This window comes from Pimephales promelas, chromosome 13 (genome assembly GCF_988280905.1).
Source record: "Pimephales promelas chromosome 13, fPimPro1.hap1.1, whole genome shotgun sequence".
NCBI classification, from domain to species: domain Eukaryota; kingdom Metazoa; phylum Chordata; class Actinopteri; order Cypriniformes; family Leuciscidae; genus Pimephales; species Pimephales promelas.
This window is the reverse complement of record NC_142781.1, coordinates 4,617,780-4,639,607: the sequence shown is the minus strand read 5'-3', so window position 1 is coordinate 4,639,607 and position 21,828 is coordinate 4,617,780. Positions and strand designations below refer to the sequence as shown.

General features: G+C 41.7%; 1 protein-coding gene across 1 annotated transcript in view; it reads left to right on the top strand.

Moving 5' to 3' along the window:
• The first annotated feature begins 751 nt into the window (after positions 1-751).
• rngtt (RNA guanylyltransferase and 5'-phosphatase) overlaps positions 752-21,828 on the top strand; it is a 187,266-nt gene continuing 166,189 nt past the window's right edge. The window contains exons 1-4 of the mRNA XM_039664323.2: positions 752-1,092; positions 2,252-2,361; positions 2,447-2,550; positions 3,706-3,794. Coding sequence (XP_039520257.2) covers positions 1,029-1,092; positions 2,252-2,361; positions 2,447-2,550; positions 3,706-3,794 — 367 coding nt within the window. The 5' untranslated portion in view covers positions 752-1,028. The remainder of the gene's footprint in view (positions 1,093-2,251; positions 2,362-2,446; positions 2,551-3,705; positions 3,795-21,828) is intronic.

Below are 21,828 nucleotides of genomic sequence, written 5' to 3'. Positions count from 1 at the left end.
CAACTGAATATCAACATTTGTAAAATTCTGTCACCCGAAACACTTAATTTTGTGTCTCTTGAAAATAGTAATATATGACATAATCTTGTTAAATATAACAGTTTTTTTTGTGTCTATTTATTCATGAGAAATTTGTAGACACATTTTTTGGGGGATTTTGTGCAGTAAAGTTGTAGCTTTTATTTGTGAAGTAAAAGTAGAAAATCAGACCATTGGGGTAAGATGGGCCACTCATATTTGGGACAGAAGGCCCCAAGTGTTATTATTTTTATTATTTTTAAATGTAATAATCGTTGTAATCAATGGGGTTAGTATTCAGCACAATGAACATAAATAATTCATTAAATATTTGAAATCATTCAATTTGCATTTATAGCGTTGCTATTATTACATATCTTTAATTAAAATTTGTCAATTAAATATTCATATGGTCAGAGCATATTTTTACCTTTCAGATGAATCTGTTTAACTGGAACTGCATTGATTACTCAATTATTATCAACTTATTTGTGAAAATAAAATGTATAGAGTAGTTGATCTATCTATCCATCTATCTATCTATCTATCTATCTATCTATCTATCTATCTATCTATCTATCTATCTATCTATCTATCTATCTATCTATCTATCTATCTATCTATCTATCTATCTATCTATCTATCTATCTATCTATCTATCTATCTATCTATCTATCTATCTATCTATCTATCTATCGCCCCCTGCTGGCTGCCTGGAGTCACTGCTGTCGGTTGTAGATGTAAGTAACGCACAGAACTGCGGGACAGTGAGCGTGGGGAATATTACTGTTTACTTCTGAGCAGGGTTTAGGAAGCGCTCGCCTCATGGAGCTCATCTCATGAAAGTTAGCCTTTCTACCGCACGGAGCTCTTGATACAGCGGGTAAACGCCAACAGCACTGGGTTTGTGTGTGTGTCAAAGGCCCAGGTAGCAGCTCACAGAAGCTCCTCCAGCCCGCTCGACAGGCTTGAGCCCCGGGGCAGCTGAACGCGGAGTCCCGCTCGAGAGCATGGCTCAAACCGGAGCGCCTCCTCGGTGGAGGAACTGTCCCAGAAGAGGACAACCTGTGGCTGGTGAGCATATACCAGACTGTTGTCAACAAAGCTGCTCTGCTAATCCACACTCAGTCTCATTAATGCTATGATTCAGTTTCTTAGAGTTAGGCTATTGTGGAGAGCATGAATGCACTCAATCACTGAACTGTGCGACTGCTGCTTCAGTGAAACCAGATTAAACTGATTTCAGTCTTAACAGAAAGCTGCCGTTAGCCTGTGCTTGGCTAGCACTGCGTCGTTTGCCAAAATTAACCAATGATAACTTTGCCTAAATGAACTAATGATGACTTAATGTGCGTGTGTTTTCAAATGGGCGCATGCACGACGTCAAGATACATACGAGGGCCACTCTAAAGTTGTTTGTTGGGTCTGTTTTTTTAAATGGAGTGGCTAGCCAGATTAGCTCGCTACAAGCAGATCAACACAAGTTACGTCACTGGACGAGAGGCGGGAGCGGCGTGTTCGAATTCTACTATGGCGAGGGCTTGATTCATGAATATTAATCACGCAATTTTACGCTCGGCCTCCTGATTGGCTGAGAGCCAGGCGTCGGCAGGATTGTAACGAATCGCACAATGGCGATTTGAACTGACTCGACCTCCTTGTACGCTATCATAGTGCTCTATGCGGTTCCTAACCTATTTGGTCAGCTAAACACTTAAAAAAATAAAATAAATTGATGCATTCCCTGACATTTCATGCAGCGTTCTTACTTTCCCATGTATCTAAGAACATTTTGGATAATGATTATGTTTTGGCATAGAGATCAGAGGAAAGCATTAAACTTGAAGGAATAGTTAACTATTTTTTCAACACCCTCATGTTTTTTCAAACCTGTACGAGTTTCCCTCTTCTGCTGAACACAAAAGCAGATATTTTGAAGAATATGGGTTATCAAACATTTGATGGACCCCATTGACTTCCATAGTGGGGGGAAAAACACACATGAGTTTGATAACTCATGTCGAGGTTTGAAACAACTTGAGGGTGAGTTAATGATGTCATTTACATTTTTAAGTGAACTATTCCTTTAAATGTGCTACATGTCATGAATATTATGTAATAGTATGTATTAATACCATGGTATTACCCAAAATTGTATTTTGGTACCACAGAAATACTTTCTGTAAAGGTTTCACTGAACCAAGCCATCATCTATGATGATTCCTCTCCTCAGGTAAATTTCTGCCCATGAAAACCATGCTTGGACCTCGGTATGATGACAAAGTGCCCGAGGAGAACCGGTTTCATCCCAGCATGCTGTCCAACTATCTCAAAAGCTTGAAGGTATATATGGAGGATCATCTGAAACGGATCTGTAATGCTCTTGTTCTGACTGAGCTGTGTTGATGTGATGCTCACCTGTCCGCAGGTGAAGATGGGTTTGCTGGTGGACCTGACCAACACCAGCCGCTTCTACGATCGAGCCGAGATCGAAAAAGAAGGAATCAAATACGTCAAACTTTCCTGTAAAGGGTATGTGAACCTCCGCATATGAATACTGTGTTTTTTGTCCCTCGCAACTGAAATGTAACAGCGCATAAGAGAAGATGTTTATATTTAAGAAATATTTGCATGTATATACTGTGTTTATATAATTTAATAATATATTTTTTTCTTAAATATATACATGCATGCCATGTGTGTGTATTTCTCAGTACACACACATATATCATGTAAACACAAACTTTTATTTTGGACTAGAGCCCGACCGATAAAGGATTTTGAAGGCCGATACCGATACAAATATTTGTTGGTTTTAAAATCCGATACTCCGATATATCGGGCGATATTATTATTATTTTTTTATTTCAGAAACGAGCAACAAAATATTATCAGATTTCCCTGACATTAGTTATTTGTAGTTATTCATGAGTTTTAACTAAAATATTATGATAATGCATAACTGGTTCTTTCCGCCCGACTTTGGCTGGATCAGCAGGTTGCAGGATGTAGCGCGTTATACACGAGTGTTGCCAACAGGGACGGTGTAGAGTGCCCTCTGGTGGACAAACTATACAACTCCAACACTCATGACATGGTTGAAGCGTGATTCGTTTGTTTTTATTTTATTTTTGAAATATTCATTTATCGGCCATTATAACTGCCGATACCGATGTTTTAGAAAATGCCTAATATCGGCCTGCCGATATATCGGCCTGGCTCTATTTTGGACGCGATTAATCATTTCACAGCCCTAATATAAAAGTGAATAAATAACCAAAACATGGCATCAAGTTAACATATTCAAATCACAAAAAAGTTATTGGGTTACAAACTGTAAACTTACACTAAGTCACACATTTGTCTTGTGTGTGTGTTTTTTGATTAAACGTATTTTTTATGATTAAAATACGATACAAAACAACAGTGTTTTTAAACAGAAAGAATTAGAAGTTATAATATAATTCCATTGTATAGGGAATTAGCATGAAAGCGTGTGTGTGCTGCCTTTTCAATTAATCGACCTTCATGTGTGACTTTATTCTGCGTGAACATGATCCATGAAACCATGACGGTTTTAGTCACTCAGAGACGTCAGACCTGTTGCTGCTGTATGATGTCATTACTAATGGATCTGTGCCGTTCGAGCCTCATGCTAACATCATGTCATGTGTTTGCCTCACTCAGCCACGGTGAATGCCCCACAGCGGAGACTACAGAGATGTTCATTAGACTGTGTGAACACTTCATAGAGAAGACGCCCACCGAGCTCATCGGTAAGACCAGCCGGCTCAGCTTTGACACTTTTGCTTGATTTTGTTTTTACAAACCCTTATTCCAACGATTACACTGTGTGCTGTCTCGTCTCGGCACAACATGCAGTTTTTCTTCTGTCATCTATATGACTTTTATGCTGATTTCCAATTTTCCTCACTTGAGGAACAGACTGCCGTGCCTCTATTATGTTTTATCTGATATGCTCGTTCCTGCAGTGTGTAAAACTAAGTGAAGTTATTGCCTCCCGAAAGACAGACGTGAATCTGACCTGCCTGAAACGAGTCGTCAGTATTTCCTAGGGCTGGTGCTTAACTTCAGAAGTGAGGGGGACAGAATGTCAAGTGTAATACCAAGTGTCAGGTTTTTGCTTAATAGGCTTGATATGCTATTTATTCTTATGAAAGGAAGGTGTCCAGTACTTTAGATTGCACATGCAGGGTTTTTCCTGGCTTAAAATGAGGCGGAGGTGGTAAAATCCTGACCATGTATTTTAATGAGATAATAAAATGTGTATTTTTCGTAGACCGTCATATAGCATACTGTGTTACCCATAGTAGGTGGATCTCAGTACCAAGGGGGGTCCCCTAAGAAAATTTTGTACATTTTAAAGATAAATTCATTAATCTGGAGACTTTGAGTCCCCCGAATCCGTTGTTAAAAATAAATAATCCAACAGCCCAAACATATGATATTCTTTGATTTAGATATCTGATTATCGCATTACAATTATTCAAATTGTCAGTGTTAAGCATGATGAAATGGTTAAATATCACACTGAAGCTGATTTAAAAATTACATATAAAAGTTCTTCTTTAAGGCAAATTACATTTTCTTACTAGGCTAAACAAAGTCTATCTTACTAAACTAAAACTTTCCAATTGAAAACCTTCAAACTTCAAGCTTTTAAAAGTACTGCAAACTAGAGCCAGACCGATATATCGGCAGGCCGATGTTATCGGCCGATATTAGGCATTTTACAAACTATCGGTATCGGCAGTTATAATGGCCGATAAATTAATATTTCAAAAATAAAATAAAAATGGATGAAAACACGCTTCAACCATGTGTTTGTCCACCAGAGGGCACTCTATACCATCCCTGGCCTGTTGGCAACACTCGTTTAGAACGCGCAACACATTCTAGCTAACCACAAAGCTAGCCAATGCCACTATCATCAATGGAATTTAATGCGCTTAGTTAATTAATTAATGAGCTTTGGTTCCTCCTCTGTTCTGTTGCGACAATAAAAGAAACAAGTTTCTTTTTAAAATGCATTATCATATTATTTTAATTAAATCTCATACATAACTACAAATAACTAATGTTAGGGAAATCTGTTAATGTTTTGTTGTGCGTTCCTGAAAAAATAAAATAAAAAATATCGGCCGATATATCGGAATATCGGATTTTAAAACCAACAAATATTTGTATCGGCATCGGCCTTCAGAATCCTTTATCGGTCGAGATCTACTGCAAACTTTCTCATCAGGCTTTTTCAAGAGAACTTAACGTTTGTCTACAAACTTTTTTATCTAATTGTAAAGTGTTAACAAATTATGATGAAAATCATGTAGGATTCAAGCAGATCGTGGCTGTTAATGCATTAAAATACAAATTCAACATTAACATTTACCATGCTTATTCTAATTTGAAGGGCTTTGATAACATATCTGTGAAAATAAAATGCATTACGACTAAAAAGAGATTGAAAATATAGATACAATTATATTAATTATATAATTATAATTATTAATATTAATTAATTATATAATGGCAGATACAATTTGGATACTACGTGACAACTTACAGTGCTTGACTTTTTCGTGAAAAAGGAGTGAGGGTTTTTTTGCCATTTTGAACGCTATGAAACTGATGAATTCGGCGCGGGTGCGAGCATGGGCATGTTGTAGGCTAATGCACGAGTGACTGATTACCATGGAAATGTGAAAGTCACGTATGTAGATGGACTATCCTTGGCTCTTTGGATCGATGTAGGATATACACACCCGCAAAAACCTCAGCTTGTTGTAGACACACTTGCCCCATGAAAAAGTGCGGGGGATGAATTTACATTGTATAAAAAGTCCCCCCGTCCCTCTCGTAATCTACGCTCATGCACAATACGATATATCACGATATATATTGCGATACAGTACATATTGCGATAAAATGGAACCTGCTGTGTGGTACGTGTATCACCGTATAACTTCCATTCCAATTTATTAGCAAATCTAGTTTGCATTGAAGTGTCCCTGAACAATGAACACACTGAAATGTATGAAGAGCATATTGTGTATGCAAAATTGTAACGAATCGCACAATGGCGATTTGAACTGACTCGACCTGCTTGTACGCTATCATAGACAGTGCGCTATGCGGTTCCTAACCTATTTGGTCAGCTGAACACTTAAAAAAATAATAATAAATTGATGTATTCCCTGACATTTCATGCAGTGTTCTTACTTTCCCATGTATCTAAGAACATTTTGGATAATGATTATGTTTTGGCATATAAGATCAGAGGAAAGTATTAAACTTCAACACCCTCATGTTTTTTCAAACCTGTACGAGTTTCCCTCTTCTGCTGAACACAAAAGCAGATATTTTGAAGAATATGGGTTATCAAACATTTGATGGACCCCATTGACTTCCACAGTGGGGGGAAAAACACACTATGGAAGTCAATGGGGTCCATCAACTGTTTGATAACTCATGTCGAGTTACATTTTCCTCTCAAACGTTTGCTTTCACTTTATTCATAAAAAACTGTGTTTATGTAAACCTTGTATGACAGTACTAGCGCAATAAGACTCAAATGTAACAGAATCTAGGGGCTGTTTGACAGGCTTTTAGTGCCTGTGAGCTCCACGAGTACAGAAAAAACACACGTTAAAACAGCGCATCAGCACGCGAATGAAATGTTTAAACGGCAAGGCTTTAAAGCACATGCAAATAATGAGCAGTTGCAGATTGCAGTGTCCCGTATCTGCATTAACGTGTGATGTGTGTGTGTACGTCGTGTTGTGCAGTATGTTGAGACAGAGGCGCCTGAACTGCAACTGTAAGAATGCACTGTAATACGATACTGCGATATTTCTTCAAAAGCAGATCGTGGAGACATTTTAATCGTCCATGATCATCAATCGTGATATCGCACAGTCAGGAACTGAGGATGTCGTTTGACACAAAGAGGGATTCGATGAAATGTTAATGCCGTTTCAAACCTGCTTAACTTATTATTATTTTATTTTTTAAGTACCGAATTCAGAAGAAGTATAATATCAGTTTGAATATCAGAGCAGAGTAGACCAATCACAACAGACTGGGCCATCTGACCAATCAGAGCAGAGTAGACCAATCACAACAGACTGGGTCATCTGACCAATCAGAGCAGTGTAGACCAATCACAACAGACTGGGTCATCTGACCAATCAGAGCAGAGTAGACCAATCACAACAGACTGGGTCATCTGACCAATCAGAGCAGAGTAGACCAATCACAACAGACTGGGTCATCTGACCAGTCAGAGCAGAGTAGACCAATCACAACAGACTGGGCCATCTGACCAATCAGAGCAGTGTAGACCAATCACAACAGACTGGGTCATCTGACCAATCAGAGCAGAGTAGACCAATCACAACAGACTGGGTCATCTGACCAGTCAGAGCAGAGTAGACCAATCACAACAGACTGGGTCATCTGACCAATCAGAGCAGAGTAGACCAATCACAACAGACTGGGTCATCTGACCAATCAGAGCAGAGTAGACCAATCACAACAGACTGGGCCATCTGACCAATCAGAGCAGAGTAGACCAATCACAACAGACTGGGCCATCTGACCAATCAGAGCAGAGTAGACCAATCACAACAGACTGGGTCATCTGACCAATCAGAGCAGAGTAGACCAATCACAACAGACTGGGTCATCTGACCAATCAGAGCAGTGTAGACCAATCACAACAGACTGGGTCATCTGACCAATCAGAGCAGTGTAGACCAATCACAACAGACTGGGTCATCTGACCAATCAGAGCAGAGTAGACCAATCACAACAGACTGGGTCATCTGACCAGTCAGAGCAGAGTAGACCAATCACAACAGACTGGGTCATCTGACCAATCAGAGCAGTGTAGACCAATCACAACAGACTGGGTCATCTGACCAATCAGAGCAGTGTAGACCAATCACAACAGACTGGGTCATCTGACCAATCAGAGCAGTGTAGACCAATCACAACAGACTGGGTCATCTGACCAATCAGAGCAGAGTAGACCAATCACAACAGACTGGGTCATCTGACCAGTCAGAGCAGAGTAGACCAATCACAACAGACTGGGCCATCTGACCAATCAGAGCAGAGTAGACCAATCACAACAGACTGGGTCATCTGACCAATCAGAGCAGAGTAGACCAATCACAACAGACTGGGTCATCTGACCAATCAGAGCAGTGTAGACCAATCACAACAGACTGGGTCATCTGACCAATCAGAGCAGTGTAGACCAATCACAACAGACTGGGTCATCTGACCAGTCAGAGCAGAGTAGACCAATCACAACAGACTGGGTCATCTGACCAATCAGAGCAGTGTAGACCAATCACAACAGACTGGGTCATCTGACCAATCAGAGCAGTGTAGACCAATCACAACAGACTGGGTCATCTGACCAATCAGAGCAGTGTAGACCAATCACAACAGACTGGGTCATCTGACCAATCAGAGCAGAGTAGACCAATCACAACAGACTGGGTCATCTGACCAGTCAGAGCAGAGTAGACCAATCACAACAGACTGGGTCATCTGACCAATCAGAGCAGTGTAGACCAATCACAACAGACTGGGTCATCTGACCAATCAGAGCAGTGTAGACCAATCACAACAGACTGGGTCATCTGACCAATCAGAGCAGTGTAGACCAATCACAACAGACTGGGTCATCTGACCAATCAGAGCAGAGTAGACCAATCACAACAGACTGGGTCATCTGACCAGTCAGAGCAGAGTAGACCAATCACAACAGACTGGGCCATCTGACCAATCAGAGCAGAGTAGACCAATCACAACAGACTGGGCCATCTGACCAATCAGAGCAGAGTAGACCAATCACAACAGACTGGGTCATCTGACCAGTCAGAGCAGAGTAGACCAATCACAACAGACTGGGCCATCTGACCAATCAGAGCAGAGTAGACCAATCACAACAGACTGGGCCATCTGACCAATCAGAGCAGAGTAGACCAATCACAACAGACTGGGTCATCTGACCAATCAGAGCAGAGTAGACCAATCACAACAGACTGGGTCATCTGACCAGTCAGAGCAGAGTAGACCAATCACAACAGACTGGGTCATCTGACCAATCAGAGCAGAGTAGACCAATCACAACAGACTGGGTCATCTGACCAGTCAGAGCAGAGTAGACCAATCACAACAGACTGGGTCATCTGACCAGTCAGAGCAGTGTAGACCAATCACAACAGACTGGGTCATCTGACCAATCAGAGCAGAGTAGACCAATCACAACAGACTGGGTCATCTGACCAATCAGAGCAGAGTAGACCAATCACAACAGACTGGGTCATCTGACCAGTCAGAGCAGAGTAGACCAATCACAACAGACTGGGTCATCTGACCAGTCAGAGCAGAGTAGACCAATCACAACAGACTGGGTCATCTGACCAATCAGAGCAGAGTAGACCAATCACAACAGACTGGGTCATCTGACCAATCAGAGCAGAGTAGACCAATCACAACAGACTGGGTCATCTGACCAATCAGAGCAGTGTAGACCAATCACAACAGACTGGGTCATCTGACCAATCAGAGCAGTGTAGACCAATCACAACAGACTGGGTCATCTGACCAGTCAGAGCAGAGTAGACCAATCACAACAGACTGGGTCATCTGACCAGTCAGAGCAGAGTAGACCAATCACAACAGACTGGGTCATCTGACCAATCAGAGCAGAGTAGACCAATCACAACAGACTGGGTCATCTGACCAATCAGAGCAGAGTAGACCAATCACAACAGACTGGGTCATCTGACCAATCAGAGCAGTGTAGACCAATCACAACAGACTGGGTCATCTGACCAATCAGAGCAGTGTAGACCAATCACAACAGACTGGGTCATCTGACCAGTCAGAGCAGAGTAGACCAATCACAACAGACTGGGTCATCTGACCAGTCAGAGCAGTGTAGACCAATCACAACAGACTGGGTCATCTGACCAATCAGAGCAGAGTAGACCAATCACAACAGACTGGGTCATCTGACCAATCAGAGCAGAGTAGACCAATCACAACAGACTGGGTCATCTGACCAGTCAGAGCAGAGTAGACCAATCACAACAGACTGGGTCATCTGACCAGTCAGAGCAGAGTAGACCAATCACAACAGACTGGGTCCTCTGACCAATCAGAGCAGAGTAGACCAATCACAACAGTTGCTCTAATTTAAATAGGTAAATGATTTTATATAATTTCAAATCTACAGGTTTGCTTTTTAATTATTGTAAATAAATGAACTTCATCAATGCACAAATGAAACTTCTTTTCGTAAGTATTTTCTTATTTTTCATTGAACTAAAATGAATGTGGATTTAATAAGTTCTGATACATGTTTAGATGTCTGATATGATCAAGACAAGAATAGATGAAGGAGAATGAAAGTAAAATTACATTTCATTTATTGGCTAAATATGTGAAAGAATATGGCTGAAACATCCAGGCGTGATGACTGGGGCATCATGGGAGATTTTATTGAGTCAGTGACACACAGTGAACTCTATGAATAATTCTCATCAGTGCTTATGTGCAGCCAATGACTGAGGTGAAATATATGAAATAGAAATAGTCTGTAACGTGTCTTTGATCAATTTAATGTGGAAAAAATCCCCAAACATTAGTTCAAATGCACATATATCAAAACAAATTGTTTTTACATACTCTGACTGAATATTTTCAGTCTCTGCTTTGTCACCTAAACCTGAGGTTTGGATTTGCACAAGTGTGTGTTGGGTCGGTGATTGTGCAGTTTGAGCTTGTCCTGCTGGAGGCGCTCTTGAGTCGCTGGGATCCTGCTAAATGAGACGTGAGAGGATGGAGTATTATGAGTGTCATTGTTATCACCACGGCAACAGTGTGATTGACACCGCCGGGAACATGGGAACGCAGAGAGTCTGAGCTCAGGGCAGCAGAGCAACACATGTGAAGCGCAAGATCACTCTCATTATTAATCAGTGAAGTTAACTAACCTGGAATAATAATAATTCATAACATAATTCATAGCAGTACTCCAGATAATTATTGTGTTTGCAAGCACTATAAACAGGCAAAAATATTAAAAAACCTGTAGACTTTCACTGAAGGAGGGAGCAGAACATCACAGAGCTGATGAAAAGATCATAATTCATCTGAATGTAACATTTAACATAAGGAAATGGGAATAAAACTGATATTGAATATTGAACTCTGATATCAAAGGTTGCGCTGTATGTGTCAGTGTGTGTTTTACCGGCAGCTTATAATCGTGTGTCCTGTAGTATTAGTTGGTTCTGGTGAAGATTGATCACCCTTAAAAGTAAGTGTGTGTTAGCAGGAGAGTCTTTGCTCTGTGAAATAGCAACACAAGACACTGTCATATGAAATGATATGACGAAACAATCACAGAACAAAAACACTACATATATAAAGTATGAATCAAATTGTATAGGCCTACATGGGCTTTTTCATTCAAGGTGCATCTTGGGATGCTTTGAAATCAGAAATTGCGCCGGGCTTTTCTTCCCTACTGACGTATACTGACGTGACGTGAAACGGCTTTATGGGGAGCGGGACGCATGGCATGGGACAGGACGTGATTGATTGTATGTTAATGTGACTAGAGGAAGTGTGAGTGATAAAGCTGCATGAGTGTGTGAAGCACTGCTCTCTCTCTGTGGGTCCAGTGCTGAATTCACACAAACCCAATGCAAAATTCACAACCGCACAGATTCCTATTCAAATGAATTGATTTTGACTGAAATGTGACTGTAGCTCCACAGGGTCCTGGAGAGGCGGGACTGAAACTCACCTGGGACGGATGTATTTAGAGCTTAAGCCCCTCCCCTTCCAGTCACCACCATGGGTCCTTATTTCGGAAAAAAAATATGTGGCGAGAGACAACAAATATCTTGATCTCGTTTGAATTGTGCCCTGATTTACACATATGATGTTTGTCAATTTAAAAGATACATTTTACAATCAAGAAAGTCGCAGTTTGTTGTAAAACTGTTGAGGTATAAGACTGAAAATATGTAATTACATAGACTACAAACCCAAAAGTGCACATTTTCTCTCAATGACTGAAGCTAACTTTGCTGGAGCTAACTTTGCTGAAGCTAACTTTATTGAAGCTAACTTTACTGAAGCTAACAGAAGCTAACTTTACTGAAGCTAACAGAAGCTAACTTTGCTGAAGCTAACTTTGCTGACGTTAACTTTGTTGGAGATAACTTTGTTGAAGCTAACTTTACTGAAGCTAACTTTACTGAAGCTAACTTTACTGAAGCTAACAGAAGTTAACTTTACTGAAGCTAACTTTACTGAAGCTAACAGAAGTTAACTTTACTGAAGCTAACTTTACTAAAGCTAAAATAAGCTAACTTTTCTGAAGCTAACTTTGCTGAAGCTAACTTTGTTGGAGCTAACTTTGTTGAAGCTAACTTTATTGAAGCTAACTTTGTTGAAGCTAACTTTACTGAAGCTAACAGAAGCTAACTTTGCTGAAGCTAACTTTGCTGAAGCTAACTTTACTGAAGCTAACTTTACAGAAGCTAAGTTTACTGAAGCTAACAGAAGCTAACTTTATTGAAGCTAACAGAAGCTAACTTTACTGAAGCTAACAGAAGTTAACTTTACTGAAGCTAACAGAAGCTAAGTTTATTGAAGCTAACAGAAGCTAACTTTACTGAAGCTAACAGAAGCTAACTTTACTGAAGCTAACAGAAGCTAACTTTACTGAAGCTAACTGAAGCTAACAGAAGTTAACTTTACTGAAGCTAAGAGAAGCTAACTTTACTGAAGCTAAGAGAAGCTAACTTTACTGAAGCTAATAGAAGCTAAGTTTACTGAAGCTAACGTCTGTCATTGTTTCTATAGTCTTCCGTTATAATCGTCATGTTATGCCGCCATGCCTGAGTGTGTTGTACCAGACTGCACACGCACGAGAGGCGGATCTTGCTTGTTGTTTCGCTTCCCGGGAGATTGAGAGCGATTTTTCACATAAAACTAAATATTTCTCTTCTGTTTTATGACAAACTGCAACTTTCTTGACTTTCATAATTATTTTTTTTAAATCGACAAACATCATATGTGTAATTCAGGGCACAGTTCAGACAGAATAAAAAGATAAGCTGTCTCTCGCCATCGACTACCATACATATTTTTTCCGAAATAAGCTCTCATGAGCCGGAAGCGGAGGGGCGGGGCTTAGGCTCTGTAGTGTCCAGCCGTTGTACGCATCATCAGAGAAGGGGGCGGACATTGTTTATGTTTTTGATTAAGGATTATGAGGGCATAATAATCCGTATGAACCAGTTATAATAAACACTGCTGTGAAAAAAACAAGTACTTAAATAAAGAATTTAAATAAATTCCAGTTCTGTGAAGAAATGTAAACTTATAGAAAACTGTTTTCAGGCATTTAAGTATATAAGCGTTTATATCTGAAAGTTTTTAAATCCGCCTTGAAAAGGTTGTTTAGTTGTTGTAGGCTTTTCTTTCTCTATTGTGTCGGATATTAAAGCGAAACGCTTCAGGAACAAAAACAAATGTGGGCGGGGCTTGGCTTTGTCCATTGGGAATTGATTGGATGGTTGTGGTTTGCTATTGGTGGATCTCATGTGAGTGACAGGTTGTCATCATCAGAGAAGAGAAGAGATGCTGGAAGATATTTTATCTAAAGATAATGAACGAATTTAACACAATCATTTCGAATAAACACTGCAATATTCCATATGAAAAATAAGAAAGGCCATTTTAGATTTCATGCTGTGTGTACAGATGTTTGTGTACAGATGTGACGTAATGACGCAAAGACACGCTCTAATCTCCTGCAAATCTACCAGTACCACTGGAGTTAAAAACATTATCACAAACTTTGGCAAGCAGAGAGTGTTGAACACTGGCTGGTTATTTCTCAAATATTGGATAATTTTTAACCCAAAAAACGACCGCAGCTTTAAGTTTGTGAGTCGCGTGTGTGTTCGTGAGTTAGCAGAGGTACTTATTCTCGCAGTGACACCATGATGATTCCTCGATGATTCGAGCCGCGTGATGAATGCTTGTCAGGTCGTTTATTTTTCAGGAATGAGAGTCTGACGTGGTTTCCTCAGTTGTAGGATGGTGTGTGTGTATGTAAATGGTCACATGACTTGTGAAGCGCTGTGGGAGTGTGAAGCGTAACACTGGTGAGGAGTAGCGAGCGCTTAAATTAGTTTTCAGCACTTCTCTGAAATGAGAAATGTTCTTCATATACATGCACTGCACATATTAGGTGTCTTTAACTACTCTGCAGGTTTACTGTTATATGTTATATATATATATATATATATATATATATATATATATATATATATATATATATATATGAAGAGTTCAGATGCAAAAACCTCTAAATGCCATTTGAAATTTTCTTCAAGAATGTTAATTTTTATCAAGCTTGTATATTTAAGTTCAGTAATTTCACTTAAATGGCAATGAAGATTACCTATGAATTGCCATTTAAGTGAAATTACTGAATTTAAATATACAAGCTTGATCAAAATGATTATTTTAGAAGAAAATTTCAAATGGTACTTAGAGGCTTTTGCATCTGAACTCTTCATATATATATATATATATATATATATATATATATATATATATATATATATATATATATATATATATTCATGTTGTATTGCACACACTGCTAACAATAAACCTGTAGGGTAGTTAAAGACACGTGTGCTGCTAATGAGATGGGATTATTAGATGTAATGGAATACCTGAAACAGTGAGTATTGCGCTGTGAGTTTCTGTTTTCACTCTTTAAATCGACGCGTCTCTCCCAGTGAATGAATCTGAGCTCGATGCTGCATCTGATGGCAGAACACAACCCAGTATCCCCAGTGCTGTCGCTTGAACCCTTTCAGTTGTGTTTGGGGAGTTTTCTCACACCACACCATGATGCTCTTAGCCAAAAACCCTCTCGGTAGATGTTCAAGTGTATAAATAACAGAGTAAATCCCTACAAAGTACCTCAGACGCCCATCAAAGCCCAAACATCAATGAGTCGAGTGGCTTAGACTTCACTGTTTGCATCACTGTGGTCTGAAAGTTTTCTTTGTTAAATCACTATCTGACTGGCACAGCTGTGGGGTTTGATATGAACTCACACTGATGAGTGTGTGGCATTTGCCGTGTTCGCCTCTGATGAAATCTATATTTTTCTATTGCTTGAGGATATAATCCCAGAAATACCAATACAGCTGAGCCCATGTGAGAATGATTTGATAAGAAATCTCATTTGGCGATACTTTGTCGAGTCATTGGAAGTGTAAATCTGATGTTGAAGGCAGGCTGATCAAGAACTCGTAGACATTACGCTTGGTTGAATCTGTCCATTTGACATTTGGCTAGCGTCCACTTTGGAAAAACGTTTCCGGTTGCTTGTGATTTACTAATAAAGACACTTTATCAGGGTCTGTAGATAACATGTGAAACTCTTCTCCACTTGTACAAGTGAAAGGACAGTTTCGCTCCCTGGGGAATGTATGGAGATGGTCTTATTGGAAATGTTTCATCAGGGCACATTATTATGCTATTATTCGTAATGTTTCATGAAAGCGTAATAACTCGTGCCACCTCTGAAACGTCTCTAATTTCCATTTAACTTCTCCTAGACTGTGCTGGCTATTTCCTGAATACCTTGAGTTCTGTGTTAAATAACACTGACTGCTGCGATCAGATCCTAGACTGCAGCCCCACCGTGACATGCGTTGATTTCTGCATAAATTAGTCAGATTCAGAAATCACTGATTTGATGCTCAAGAAACATTTCTCATTATAATCAATGGTGAAAATAGATGTGCCACTTCATATTTTGCCATTCTTTGATGAGTAGAAAGAACATTGTATCACTGTAACATTATAAAAGTTTTTACTCTTTACTCTCACTTTAGTTTCATTAACTTTTAGTATTGAACGGTAATGTGAACCCTTAGATTTAACAGTTGATCTTTTGATTGCCATAACCTCCAGCAAACATGTTGCTGCTCAGACCTTCACAGCTCGTCAGCTGTTTTATTGCAAACCTTACAACCTAAGCCGGGGTGAGGTCAGGAGTCCCTCCATCACACGAGTACCTTGACAAACGCTACACACAGACAGAACAACACAATATGAGCCTTGATGTTATATTTGGTTTTCCCCCAGTAATATAGAAGGGCGTTGAGAGGCCTTGCTGTCCTTAATGGCTATCTTATATGTTGCACCTTGGGTTATTATAGTTATCTAAAATTAAAACCATACAATTCTTTTAACATAAAATAAACTTGAACTGAAATAAAACAATAAATAAAACCATTTTTATTTCAGCTTGAAGTCAAACATACTAGCTGTGAATCAACGAGCAGCAGATTTCATAAAATGTTGTTCATCAAATCCTCCCCTACTAAGCAAGCCAAAAGCCAAAGGCGAATGTGGGAATGAAATGAAACTCCATCATGGAGAAAAAACCCTTGGGGGAACCTAGGTCAGTCGGGGGCCAACGAGTGAACAGTGTGTGACCATGATCCAGGCAACATTACAGGTCAGAAGTCAGATTGGATCAGTATTATCCAGTTCATCTGGTTGAAGATGGGAATCCTCAGTTCAGGGGTCCTGCTCCTGGAGGGTCACTGTCCTGCAGAGTTTAGCTCCTGCCTGAAGCAGATGATAAAGCTCTTATGATACACTTCTAGACAGGTGTGTTGAGGCGACATGCGTCCAGACAGGTGTGTTGAGGCGACATGCGTCCAGACAGGTGTGTTGAGGCGACATGCGTCCAGACAGGTGTGTCGAGGTGACACGCGTCTAGACAGGTGTGTTGAGGCGACACTTCCAGACAGGTGTGTCGAGGAGACACGCGTCTAGACAGGTGTGTTGAGGAGACACGCTTCCAGACAGGTGTGTCGAGGAGACACGCGTCCAGACAGGTGTGTTGAGGCGACATGCGTCTAGACAGGTGTGTCGAGGAGACATGCGTCTAGACAGGTGTGTCGAGGAGACATGCGTCTAGACAGGTGTGTCGAGGAGACACGCTTCCAGACAGGTGTGTCGAGGAGACACGCGTCCAGACAGGTGTGTTGAGGCGACACGCGTCCAGACAGGTGTGTTGAGGCGACATGCGTCCAGACAGGTGTGTTGAGGAGACACGCTTCCAGACAGGTGTGTCGAGGAGACACGCGTCCAGACAGGTGTGTTGAGGAGACACGCTTCCAGACAGGTGTGTCGAGGAGACACGCGTCCAGACAGGTGTGTTGAGGTGACACGCATCCAGACAGGTGTGTTGAGGCAACATGTGTCTAGACAGGTGTGTTGAGGAGACACGCTTCCAGACAGGTGTGTCGAGGAGACACGCGTCCAGACAGGTGTGTTGAGGAGACACGCTTCCAGACAGGTGTGTCGAGGAGACACGCGTCCAGACAGGTGTGTTGAGGTGACATGCGTCCAGACAGGTTTGTTGAGGCGACACGCTTCCAGACAGGTTTGTTGAGGCGACACGCTTCCAGACAGGTGTGTCGAGGAGACACGCGTCTAGACAGGTGTGTTGAGGAGACACGCTTCCAGACAGGTGTGTCGAGGAGACACGCGTCCAGACAGGTTTGTTGAGGCGACACGCTTCCAGACAGGTTTGTTGAGGCGACACGCTTCCAGACAGGTGTGTCGAGGAGACACGCGTCCAGACAGGTGTGTTGAGGTGACACGCGTCCAGACAGGTGTGTTGAGGTGACACGCGTCTAGACAGGTGTGTTGAGGCGACACGCTTCCAGACAGGTGTGTTGAGGCGACATGCGTCCAGACAGGTGTGTCGAGGAGACATGCGTCTAGACAGGTGTGTTGAGGAGACACGCTTCCAGACAGGTGTGTCGAGGAGACACGCATCCAGACAGGTGTGTCGAGGAGACACGCATCCAGACAGGTGTGTTGAGGCGACACGCTTCCAGACAGGTGTGTCGAGGAGACACGCTTCCAGACAGGTGTGTCGAGGAGACACGCTTCCAGACAGGTGTGTCGAGGAGACACGCATCCAGACAGGTGTGTCGAGGAGACACGCATCCAGACAGGTGTGTTGAGGCGACACGCTTCCAGACAGGTGTGTCGAGGAGACACGCTTCCAGACAGGTGTGTTGAGGAGACACGCTTCCAGACAGGTGTGTCGAGGAGACACGCTTCCAGACAGGTGTGTCGAGGAGACACGCATCCAGACAGGTGTGTCGAGGAGACACGCATCCAGACAGGTGTGTCGAGGAGACACGCATCCAGACAGGTGTGTCGAGGAGACACGCTTCCAGACAGGTGTGTCGAGGAGACACGCTTCCAGACAGGTGTGTCGAGGAGACACGCATCCAGACAGGTGTGTCGAGGAGACACGCATCCAGACAGGTGTGTCGAGGAGACACGCTTCCAGACAGGTGTGTCGAGGAGACACGCTTCCAGACAGGTGTGTTGAGGCGACACGCTTCCAGACAGGTGTGTCGAGGAGACACGCTTCCAGACTGGTGTGTCGAGGAGACACGCGTCCAGACAGGTGTGTTAAGGCGACATGCGTCCAGACAGGTGTGTTGAGGTGACACGCGTCCAGACAGGTGTGTTGAGGCGACACACGTCTAGACAGGTGTGTTGAGGCGACATGCGTCCAGACAGGTGTGTTGAGGCGACATGCGTCCAGACAGGTGTGTTGAGGCGACATGCGTCCAGACAGGTGTGTTGAGGCGACACGCTTCCAGACAGGTGTGTCGAGGAGACACGCTTCCAGACAGGTGTGTTGAGGCGACATGCGTCCAGACAGGTGTGTTGAGGCGACACGCTTCCAGACAGGTGTGTCGAGGAGACACGCTTCCAGACAGGTGTGTTGAGGCGACATGCGTCCAGACCAAGGTTATAATCGTTAACGAAAACTAACGAAAAAACGAAAACTAGATGGGAAAAAACATTGTCGTTAACTGAAATAAAAATAAAAACGAGCCATTACAAAAAAACTATAACTAACTAAAACTGTAATGTGTGTTTGCAAAACTAACTAAAATAAAATAAAATTATAGAGCAAATGTCCTTAGTTTTCGTCTTTAACACTATTTAAAACACGCAGTGTATTCGTTGCATTTCATTTCCCTGTAACGCTCTCTCCCTCCGTCTCTCTCTCAAATGCACGCACACACACAGCCCCTCCCCTCCGTGCAATGCACACCGCGTCTCTATGAAAACGAGGGTTCGATCAATGTTAAAAGCAAGTTCGCGAAAGGTTGGTATCTCATGATGAACATTTACACAATCACACATTAAAAGGTGGTGTAAAAATATGTTAAATTCTTAATACAATTCTGTAAGTGTGTTAATGTCAACCCGAGAAGCGATTGAGCCTTCGTTAGAAAGTTACTGACTTAGTTGCAATTTTGAGGTAAAATGCTGCTGGGCAGTGGGCATGGCCGTGGCTAACCAGTCCGGACCTCGGCCATTTTTTTTTTACATTCAAAAATGGAATGGCATGATTGAATGATTATGTGAATGATTAATTAGCCATGTTTAGACCACCTGTGTGTTTGCAATTCATGTTGCAGCGAGAAGCTAGCGCAGTGAAGGGGGCTTGAGAACGCATTGTGAATGAGGGCCCTAGTGTAGCCTCTGTGTTGCCAGATCCACCTAATCGAATGGTGCGGTAATCTTCTGGACCTGTGTTTCGGATTTTTTGTGACACTTTAGGAAGTTAATATAGCCTAGTGTAAAGTTGCATGTTAGTGTTAGTGATATATTAATCTTATTTCCAAAACACAAGCTTTGAAGTAATTTCGAATTGTTATTAAATTATTTGCTTGTTTTTCGTAGCAATATCTGGCCACATTTTACTGTCTGCGTTAATAAAAAAAGCTTATAGACAAACTGCAATTGCATAAGGCAACCACACCAAACGCAATGATCATTGTGATTATCTGTAAAAACAATAGCATAATACAGATCTGTATGTTACAGAATAAAATTTGCCAAAATAACCTTACTGGCCAGCTGGAAGACAGCTCATGCTTTGTTAACGTTTCACATAGTCATCATAAATGCAATAATTAAAGTAGTGTTTCTCAACTAGCAATCTATTCAACTAGCAATTTATTTAGACCTACTTTTATTCTGTTTCTTTGCACAAAACTCTCCAGAAAGTGCCATTTAATAGTTAATATAATATAATATATATATATATATATATATATATATATATATATATATATATATGGTAAATTCCTTTAAAAAATCCCTTCATGTCCATGGGGAAATGTGGGTCCAATAGCCTAACCATTATTATATTACTAATTATTGTGAGGTAATTATTAACCATTATTACCTCACTAGTTTTCAGACCCTGTTGCAGCCTTGCTGCTTGGTTGTCGGTGTCAAAACTCTATAAGCTGTGATTCAAATATTAAATAATGTTACGTCATTATTTTACTCTTACACTGACTGTTTGCTGCTTCTGTCCAGATTAGTGTTGTATAGGGTAAATTTAGTATAAGGTGTGGAAATTGTAAAGCTGTGGGATTTTTTTATAGAAGATATCTAGATTGTTACGGTAAAGGATTTTCACATTGTAGGCTTCATTTTATGTACTGGTTTTAATGTTGAATACATATTTCTAAAATTGTATGATGTTTTTGTTGAGTTATTGTTACACAATTCTTTTTCTGACCTTTTTCAACCTTGCCCCTGACAAATAACCCAAACTACAAAAAAAAAAAGACTAAAACTAACACTAAAACTAATAAAAACTAAACTAAAACTAAGCATTTTCAAAAAATAGAAACTAAACTAAACTAGCAAACCCACTTTTAAAACTAATTAAAACTAAACTGAATTTGAAAACAAAAATTCAAAACGAAATAAAAATAAAAACTAATGAAAAATGCAAAACTATAATAACCTTGGTCCAGACAGGTGTGTTGAGGCGACATGCGTCCAGACAGGTGTGTCGAGGAGACACGCGTCTAGACAGGTGTGTTGAGGAGACACGCGTCCAGACAGGTGTGTTGAGGAGACACGCTTCCAGACAGGTGTGTCGAGGAGACACGCTTCCAGACAGGTGTGTTGAGGCGACATGCGTCCAGACAGGTGTGTTGAGGCGACACGCTTCCAGACAGGTGTGTCGAGGAGACACGCTTCCAGACAGGTGTGTTGAGGCGACATGCGTCCAGACAGGTGTGTTGAGGCGACATGCGTCCAGACAGGTGTGTCGAGGAGACACGCGTCTAGACAGGTGTGTTGAGGAGACACGCGTCCAGACAGGTGTGTCGAGGAGACACGCGTCCAGACAGGTGTGTTGAGGTGACACGCGTCCAGACAGGTGTGTCGAGGAGACATGCGTCCAGACAGGTGTGTTGAGGCGACATGCGTCCAGACAGGTGTGTCGAGGAGACACGCTTCCAGACAGGTGTGTCGAGGAGACACGCGTCCAGACAGGCGTGTTGAGGTGACATGCGTCCAGACAGGTGTGTTGAGGCGACATGCGTCCAGACAGGTGTGTCGAGGAGACATGCGTCCAGACAGGTGTGTTGAGGCGACACGCGTCCAGACAGGTGTGTTGAGGCGACATGCGTCCAGACAGGTGTGTTGAGGCGACATGCGTCCAGACAGGTGTGTCGAGGAGACATGCGTCCAGACAGGTGTGTTGAGGCGACATGCGTCCAGACAGGTGTGTCGAGGAGACACGCGTCCAGACAGGTGTGTTGAGGTGACACGCGTCCAGACAGGTGTGTCGAGGAG